Consider the following 10,051-nt stretch of genomic DNA (forward strand, 5'->3'; position numbering starts at 1 on the left):
TTTTTCTAGTTTTTAAAACTAGAAAAATTGGGCATTATTATAAAGCAATAAAATAAAAAAGTGATTTTTTGTGAAAATCCTCTTTTTTAAGGTAGTCGGATACCTTAAGCGAATTAAAATATTTAAGCATACAATCATAAAATTCAGTTAGCCAAAGATAATTCCATGCAAAAACATTTCTAGTGAGTTATTACTATTTTTATTTTATAACAGTCGAAAAAATTTTGAATTGTAAGGTACACAAATTTTACAGAATGTATTTTTACATGGCAAAATTTAAGAGAAATCGGTTATATAGTTCCTGAGAAATTGAATTTTAAATATGCGAATTCTTCAAAATTTAATTCCTCAGGAACTATTCAACCGATTTCGCTCGAAGTTTGTATTTTGCCATGCAAAACTTTAAATCAAAAATTTTAAAATGTTAAAAATTTTATACCTTACAATTCAAAATTTTTTCGACTATTAGTGAATAAAATAATAAAAAAGTAATAAATATTTACTAAAATTTCTTTTCTGCACGAAATTATCTTTGGATAAACGAATTTTATAAGTGTGTGCAGAACATTTTCAATTTACAAAAAAGTTCTCTAAATCTGTTGAAATACGCAAAAAGTAATGAACCGCTCTCTTGGCCAAACTATGGGGACCATATTTCCTAAATTGCAGCAAAATTTTGGGGGGTCTGAAACCCGAATCCATAGAAAAAAAGGTATGTTTATTCAGAAAAAGTATGTTTTTGGTGTCTGATTTCGTAACTTAAAATATCGTCTGCACTAATTAATTAGCATATTTGGGTCACCCCCTTGGACCATTAATAATGAGTCCTAGAACGTGAAAATCCTATCCTTAGATCAAAAATTTTTTAGGGCAGTCTGTATTTTTTTTTTCTGGGCGGCCTTGTTTGAAATATTTTATTTTAAAAAGCTGACATGTTCTTAAAATTTAGAATTGTGGTGGAGAAATTTCAACAGATTATTTTTCTTTTTAAAACTGCAAAGCAATAAAATTATGCGGTTTGTAGTTTTCAGTAAGTAGCTTTATTCTGTTTCCAGATTTTTTCTCAAATTTAATTTTATTACAAATACAATGTAACCTAATGAAAACCGATTTCATTATGCCAAACATTTTTTAACGCAAATTACGCGAAAAAAAAGATACTTGCCAAAATCTAATAACATACAAATGTTTTCTGGTTAACTACTTTTAAAAAAAAAATGCTGACGGCAGAACGGCATTTTCGCAGGTAATAAATAATCTGCAATACCATAATTCAAATCAATATATATCGAATTCTGATTGCCTCGTATTAAGTTTGATAATATACTACCGAAAAGAGTAAAATCATCAGTTTATTTGAAAATTTTTTAAAAAATAGCAATAATAGCATATATAAATTCTCTTTAGTCATAACGTCTTTGGCGGGTAAGTTCAGTCGCGAGGAAACTTCGCTTTTAAGGCTGTTTTGTAAAGGCTAATATGAAATGATGCTTTTTTGCGAATAATATGCTATTTTTATTACTGCTATGAGTTTGCAACTGTTACTCATGGCTGTTATGTGAAGTTAAGCCTATCTAAAGCCAGCGCTGTCTATGCTTATTTTGAAAATGGTGTAAAACGTCAATATCGAGAACGGACCGCGGTAAAATTTTCAAACGTTGACAGGTCCGCAGTGATAAAAAGGTTGGGGAACACTGTATTACAGGATACTATTCTACCCTACCAAAGGTAATTATTATAGGCCAATTTACATGCAAGCCATACACTTTTTCTCTTTCTATTTTTTCACCCCGTAGCAAAATTGCAGCGACACGGCGACATTGTCGCAGAACGTTACAGAGTTCTTGCAGAAAGATTTTTCTTTTCAAAAGCAAAAAATTTTACTTTTATTCACTACCGCAATTTGCAGATCATATTTAAATCTGTATTTTCGGCAGTTATTGATATTGATTTTCACGTGGTTTTTTAAATATCCTGATATATTTCAAATGATATTGAAAATTCGAATCGTGCATTTGAGTATTTACTTTTTAAGGCAATAATTCTATCAGTTTTTGGCAGTTGATTTCTCCATAGTTTTTAAGTCCGATATTTTTTATGCGATATTATTTATTACAACAACCTAATCTCGAAACGAAACACGCATTTGAGGAGTCGCGTGATTTGGTCGTCGATCTTTTTTTGGCAATTGCTACTACGGATTTCATGATTTTTAATTATTTTCTTTATTGTGATGACTATTTACAAAATGCGAAGAAGGAAATAATTTGTGCGCCACCCCTTCAACAAAATGCGAGAATATCACCCATCATATTAGAATAAAAACTTATTGCATGTTCCAATTTCAAAAAAATATTATACAGTTTTTTTTTTGTTGTAAACACAACGATTTTGTTATTTTAAATGAGTAACATATATGTTTGTTATTATTAAAAGTATCTTGCAGAATGATATGAGTGCCAGAGAGTTTTGTCGCAGATAGCTCGAAAAAATTCTGCCTGAGGGCAACTCAACTACTTCGAAGTCGATTAATCGTTTTAAAGACTGTCCAATTATAAAGAATTAAATTGCATGAACGACAAAAAAATGTTAATTAAAAAATTTAAGTACCGTGAGACTCATTATCTAATATTAGGAGAAATGGAGAGACTACCTTTAAATTATTAAATGTGAATCTGGATAAAAATAATGACAGTTTTAAGGCAGATGACATTGGTTTGATGACATTGATATGGAAAATTTCCAAGAAGTGTGGAAACTTGGAAAAATTATGAAAACATTCCAAGGACGTGATAAAAAAAATAAGAGCATGCCCTTTGAAAACTGAAACATGAATAATCAAACGTCCCATAAATTTATTATATAATTTAGAAGTTAACAATTGACTCGATTTGAATATTTTATTTGAAATTCAATATTTTAATTATTGCTAGAACATTCTATTCGATTTTTAAATTTGCATTTATTACTACTTGAAATTTGAACATTTTACTTTGTTATATTACTAAAAGTAACGTTTATTTAGTTCCCAATTTAAGTTCATTCAAAGACACTATTTTGAACTTTTTAATTTAAAGGAAATAATATTACACAATGCAACGGATAGAATATGTTTGTTTAAAATAGGAATGTAACCAAAAATGAATTAGAATGACGAATAGAAACTAGAATGACAAAATTTTCCTTTTCTCTTGACGAAATTCGTTTCCTCGAAGAAGTGACGATTGTTATTTCGTCAATTTGGCAAAATGTTCGTTCGGAGCATGTACCAGGAAACGGTTTCGTCAAAAATGAAGAAAGTTTCGTGAAATTTGAAAATCCACTTTTTTACAGTGCGCTGTAGTTTACCGTCCAAGAGTGATGCACAATAATTACAGATAATCAAACTAATGTGCGGATAAATTAGGGCAAGTTATTTAAACAGACAAAAATTTGTTAATTTTTTAAATTACTTAGATAATCTGCTAAATACTTAGATAATCTGTACATAGCGCAAAATTAGCGGTCCACCCTGAATAACTTTTGATCTAATAATCGGAATCTCACCATCTAGGACTCAATCTTAATGGTTTAGGGCAGGGATGGGGAAACTACGGCCCGCGGGCCAACTGTGGCCCGCCGGAAGATTTTATCCGGCCCGCGGACAGAATTTTAACTAGCCGATCAGTGGCGAATATATCTACTTTGTTTAAAACTATTTTTGTTGATTTCTTTTTTAACAAAGTACTGATGACCTTTTCACTTTCTCTATTTCTGTTCTACAAAACATAAATTAATTAAAATAGTTAGCACAAACAGCTTTAACTGGTAAAATGTTGACAGCAAAAGTTCTTTATAGAATAGCTGTAGATTAGCTCCAACTAGTATTTGTCTTTCTCGAGGAGCAGACATATGGAATCTAATATAGGTGAATTGTACTTCACATGAGGCTGACTACGCGTTTTAAGTTCCAACGAACGGATTTTTCTGCCGGCTCGAGTTCTAACATAATTTACTGCGTATGGAAAAGTTGCACACATACAATGTCATTGTAAATAATGGTGAAATTATTAAATGCATAAAATGGCTACTGCCTTTTTGAGTTATTTGTAAACATTTTTTTATCCCACAATGGCAACTAAAAAACGCAAAGTTGATGTAGAGTGACGTGCACTCAATGATGAATTGACTTTATTTTATTTCAGAAGTTTTTACTCGGCCCACCAAACTTTTTTTTCTAGATTTTTGGCCCACGACCCAAAAAGTTTGCCCATCCCTGGTTTAGGGGGTGATCTCAAGTATGCTAATTACTTAGCGTAAACGATATTTTAAATTACAAAATCTGACACAAAAACGTATTTCCGCTAAAGAAAAGTAACTTCGGATTTTGTGACCCCCAAAATATAAGGGGTGACCGCAATGTGAGAAATATGGTCCCAATAGTTTGGTCAGGAGAAAGAATCAAATGTTAGCTTTCTTTCTTTTTTTTTTTTTTTCGTATTTCACCATATCTCGAGAAGTTTTTAAGCGAATAGAAATTATTTTTTTTAAACACAATTATAAAAATTCGGTTATCCAAAAATAATCCCATGCAAAAAATACCTTTTAGTAAATATTTCTTTCTTTCAATTTTACTTTATTTAGTAATAAGTCAAAAAAAAAAAAAAAAATTCAATTGTAAGGTATACAATTTTTACATCATTTTCAAGAATGTGACCATCATTTTACACATCAAAATACAAAAATTGAGCTAAATCGGTCGAATGATTTCTGAGAAAAAGAATTTTAAAAATACGAATTTTTTTTAAAGCTTTGACTTTTTTGGAGCGATGTCCTAGCTAAATAACAGAGCTTTATCCTAGATAAAACAAGAAATTAAACTGTTGTAGTTTTTATGCAACATGTACATGTACAAATGTAGCAATAGTTCTAATTTCAATGAAAATTAGTGATTCCTAAATTTTCTAAAAGGAAAACAAATTTTTTTTTGGATTATCAATTTTGAGAAGAAAGCCTGCAATGAAGACAAGGGGTAGTTTAAACACAGATAAATTTACACCAAGACAATTGTTTTTGCAAAAGTGAAAAGGTTTAAAAAAGATAAGTGAATTGAATCAGTGATTACATCACTGTTATAAATGCTTAGTAATCACGTTATAATTATGGATAAAAAAAAAAAAGTTGCACTTTTTTGATCCACTATAGTTCATAATTATAAAAAAGATGCACTTTTATAGTTATAGGACTACTCCCACATATTATCATTGAACAAAGAGTTTTGAACTCTTTGACTTGCAATGTATAAATTATGGGTATTGTGAAACAATTATAGTTTTGGAATTATTCCCAGATAATTGAACAAAAAAATTACTATTAATGATGAGTTGAATGATTATGGAACAAAGAACATTTTGACTTAATCCTTGTAATAATTAGTCAAGTTAATATTACGGAAAATCTAAGTGATGATTAGAGCTGATACCGATTAAATGACCAGCAACCGGACTGCGATTTCATTAAAATTCAAAGCAATGTCCACATCACTTTCCATACTTCAGAAAATTTCTTTTCTCATAAATACAGAAAAGCCTTCCTTCCTGGGCCAGAGATTTTGCGAGATTTTTCTTTTATTTCCTGCCCCCCTGCCTATTCCAGAAGCGATCGAAATCTAGATCGCCTTTTCATTCTGCCAGCATCCCCCTCTCTCTCTTCGGCAAAGACCCCCCATCCCCCACTTCAGGATCCTCCCCCGCACGCAGAGGAGAGAGAGATGATGCGGAGGAGAGGGTCCTTCCATCTCTATATATATTCCAGGATAGAGAGGGGAGGACGTATGTGTACATGTGTGTGTCCGAACTATAATTGCACATTCCTGGCATTCCATTCCCGAAACGGGGATGGGGTTTGGGGGGAAACAAGGAGAGCCATTTTTCGCAAAAGTCGTCACTTTGTCTGCATCAGGTCTGAATGAACGTTATTTCCCCCAATCCCCCTTTCCCCCAATCTTCGAATGCGAGTTCCCAAAGGCGTGACTCGGTTCCCGACTATGTCAACATCCCTTTTCTCCAGTTTTTTTTTTATTCCTTTTTCCTTTCAGGAAAGCATCTTTCATTTTTTTTTTCTTCTCTCTCCTTTTCCCAGAAACTCTCGCAGTGAGAAACAGAACAACCCATCTCCAAAGATGTGCTCATTTTAATAATATTTTCCAGGACACAAAAGAGAGATGTTTTGCTTTTTTATTTGTGCTTTTAAATACGAACATCGAAATATTCAAACAACTGATTTCGTTTGATACAATTTGAGGTGCACTGATGCACAGTAATAAAAGTTTCGCTCGAAAATAGCAATTTGGAAAGATAACGTCATGGTGAAAATACGATGCTATAAGATCACGATTCGCTGTATAAGGTGTTAATGTTTATAAGTTGGAAAAAAAATCACTATTTGGAATAAAAAGTGTTAAGTTAAGGATGTTCATAATGCAATACTATTAGGAGTAAAAGATATGAAGTTTAGGATGTTATTCATAATCAGAGTAAAAGGGCTTAAGATTAGGATATTAAAAATATACCTTATTTAGAGTAAAAAGAGATAAGTTTAGGATTTTAAAAATATAATATTAATTGGAATAAAAAAGCTATATAATAGAGTAAAACAATTTGAATTTTGTGAACTGTATGCACGAAAAAGACTATTTCAAAGCAAGATAAATATACGATTTCAACTTAACTTTCAGAGCAGAGAGATCATGTTTTACACGGAACTGTGGTACCCAAAACCTAGTCACTGTCTATAAGCAGGATTTAAATTATGCATCGCAAGCAATTTCATCACTTAAAGTAAAATGCCGGCAGGAATTCTGAAACGATGTGACGCAGTCTTAACAAGGTTATTCGAACCTTTTCGCCCAAGAAAATTAAAAAAAAGTCACAGTTTAAGGGCCTTACACTTGAAGCAAACCTGTAATTTTAAACTGTATATGCCATCTTTCTGTAAAGAATTATCTGGGATTTAGAACGGATAAATAACTAAAATATTTCAAAAGTTATTAAACTTTTTTTAAAAATCGCAAATTTGGCGATATTTTTGGTCTAGATGAAAATTATTAAATCAATCCCTTATTTCCATTTTTTTTTTTTTTTTTNTTTTTTTTTTTTTTTTTTTTTTTTTTTTTTTTTTTTTTTTTTTTTTTGCAAACTTTAATAAACCTCGATAATGCAGTAAGTAAGTTTCGAAATATGTAAAAATTAGACCACAAACGCTTTTCATTTTTTTTCAAAACTGGCTTTTCCATATTGACATTTCGCGCCATTTTCAAAATGATGTAGAGGGAGCTGTCGAAAGATAAACTAAACTTGAACGTAACGGTCAAGACTAACTGTTGAAAACTCACATCACTTATTAGAGCAGCTTTTTATTCGCAAAAAATTTCACGCAACTAAAGGGCCTTCGAAAAACAGACTTTAGAAAGCCTGAATGGCAAATTCACTTCTCAAGCTCTAAGATTTTATGTTTAGAAAAGAGCCGACCGGCCTGTCAGGTAATTGGCCTTGCATCAGAAAGGTTCTGGGTTCGAATTCCGGGCAAGGCATGGATGTTCTTCCACTCTCTGTACTATCTGTCCTTACTGTGGGAGCAACGTTGGCTCACCTAATAGGGTGCCCCTGGAAAAGTGGCCAACAAATCTGCCCTTCAGATGCCTGTATGACATAGGTCATTCCCCAGGCGGGCATTGGAAAAAAAAAATGTTTAGAAAAGTAAGAATTCTGTTAAATTTAAAGTAAGTAATGAAGTTTCAATTGCTGAAATTTTTTTCTCCCAAAATATAAAAATGTAAACAAATTATGGGACGATTACGCAGTGAGGAAGGAATCTTGACATAATTTATTTGTATTTTGATACAATGAAAAAAAAAATCAGCATTTGCAACTTCATGTCCTACTCTAGGTTTGTCTGAACTCACTTTTTCTACACTTAAAAATTTTAAATTAGTAATTGAGATGAAAAAGAATCTGGAATCTATATTTCCTTTTTACAATGGACTAAGCTAGAGTGTTAAGTTGATCTTAGAAAATGTGCCTTTAATTTCGTAAATTGCAATCCATACTTACCATACATTTTGCCTTCATCTGAGAGGATAATCTTTCTCCGGCCACAAGGAGGATAAATGGCCAGAGCTTCTTGGAAACTCTGTTCAATATCGGGGCTCCACACACCCTCAGCGTCCGAGGAGGAGAGGTCATTTTTACCACCTCCACTAGAGTCCTTGGAATCATCGTCTTCAGAGCCATTGAGGTCTGGAGGAGCTAAGGGTGGAGGAGCCACGTGCCCTGTCGGTAGTGGGCCCGTGGCGGGCACTGCTGATATCCAAGAAGAAATTTTGGCGGCCTTATTTGGAGCAGAATAACCTAGAATGGAAATTGATACATTACTGAAAAATGTATTGTACTGTATATTACATGGGGGGGGGGATATACAAATAATAAAATTAGCAAAAAAAAGTAAAAACTTTAGGGGTCGTTCAGTATCACGTAAGCATCTCACAGGGAGAGTCAGTTTGTGGTTTTATTATTTTTGCAGATAAGGAAAGGGGGGACGAAAATTATGGGCAATGCATTAAAATCACATTATTTTCAATTTTTCGTAAATAAATGTATCTTCTGTTAAATATATATATAAAATATCACAAAAAACTAGGAAAAGAGCTACACATGAAAAAAAATTTAAATTTGAAATAAAAGTTACGTTTGAAGGGGAAAAAAAGTTACAAATAATTTCTTCATAATTTCTTCAAGACAAAGGTCAAGATTCTTAAAAAATGCTCTAGTCTAAATTTTATAAAATGAATTGAAATATAGATTTTGTTTATACAAAGCTACATTATTTGAATTTAATCCTAAAATTCGATTACTATTGTAAATTTCAAAGTTAAAACAAAAACAAGAGATTGCGATTTTCTTACGTAAGCGAGGGAGGGGGATTTTAAATTCATAAGAACAATATATTTGACATTAAGACAACTAAATTCATAAAAATTTAAACATAATACCAAATAATTGAAAACATATAAAAAAAATTAAAAAGCAAGTTTTTAAAATATACCAAAAAAGAGAATTTTTGTTTCTTTACCACCTCAAAACGTAAACCGCAGAGCTTTCGAGAGTTAGATAGCACTGGGGAGTTTTGATATGATAAAACTGATGAGCTCAACGCTTTGGGTCTGAGAAAAACATAGTTTCTTCATTTTCGATCTCCTTAAAATATGAATTTTTAGAAAGATTTAATTTATTATTTTCTTTTCTTTAGTTTAATAAGTGTTGGTTGGTTTGAGAAAGGGGTTAAAATTTCAAATAGCAATAAATTTCGTTGATGTCACTTACGAAACAATTCCAGCTTAGATTGGCCCAAAGCAACATTCTCAAGTAATTAGTCTAAAAATGAACTTAAGATGGACGATAAATTCAATTTAGCAATAAAATGATAAATCCTGCTATATGTGATCATTAAATGATAGTATCTTGCATTGACATCAGACATACAGCTCCAGAAAATGTAGTTAGTTGTAAGTTGATGTAATTCTGATTGACAATATATTCTATTTCGCAATAAAATGGCGATGCATTTTGCTTCGGGCAATCATTAAACGATTGTAACTTGCATTGACATTAGACACAGAGCTCCAGAGAAGATTTGAAAATGTAGTTAGTTGTAAGTTGATGTAATTCTGATTGACAATATATTCTATTTTGCAATAAAATGGCGATGCATTCTGCTTTAGGCAATCAAACGATTGTAACTTGCATTGACATTAGACACAGAGCTCCATTTGAGCTCCATTATAGTTAGTTGTAAGTTGATGTAATTCTGATTGACAATCTATATTATATAAAACGCTAATACGTACGTATGTATGTATCAATAAAACCGATGATATTTCTTTTCTCGCGCTGGCAACAGTTTTCATTTTTAATTGATTGGATTCGGCGCGCAAGAGCACGTAGTGAGCAACCAGATAACAATAACCAGAGTGAGCATTATCAGGTTGTTCAATTCAGATTCATGCACTAAAAAC

At 31.9% G+C, this 10,051-nt stretch overlaps 1 protein-coding gene across 25 annotated transcripts in view; it reads right to left on the reverse strand.

The window, feature by feature from the left end:
• The window catches only part of LOC107448298 (TEA domain transcription factor 1 homolog scalloped), a 111,980-nt gene that overhangs the window by 33,581 nt on the left and 68,348 nt on the right, over positions 1–10,051 (reverse strand). For all 25 annotated transcript variants that reach the window (XM_071182159.1, XM_071182158.1, XM_071182172.1 and 22 more), the window contains one exon: positions 8,091–8,387. In XM_071182159.1, the coding sequence (XP_071038260.1) occupies positions 8,091–8,097 (7 nt within the window). In that variant the 5' untranslated portion in view covers positions 8,098–8,387. The remainder of the gene's footprint in view (positions 1–8,090; positions 8,388–10,051) is intronic.

This window comes from Parasteatoda tepidariorum, chromosome 6 (assembly GCF_043381705.1).
Source record: "Parasteatoda tepidariorum isolate YZ-2023 chromosome 6, CAS_Ptep_4.0, whole genome shotgun sequence".
NCBI lineage: Eukaryota > Metazoa > Arthropoda > Arachnida > Araneae > Theridiidae > Parasteatoda > Parasteatoda tepidariorum.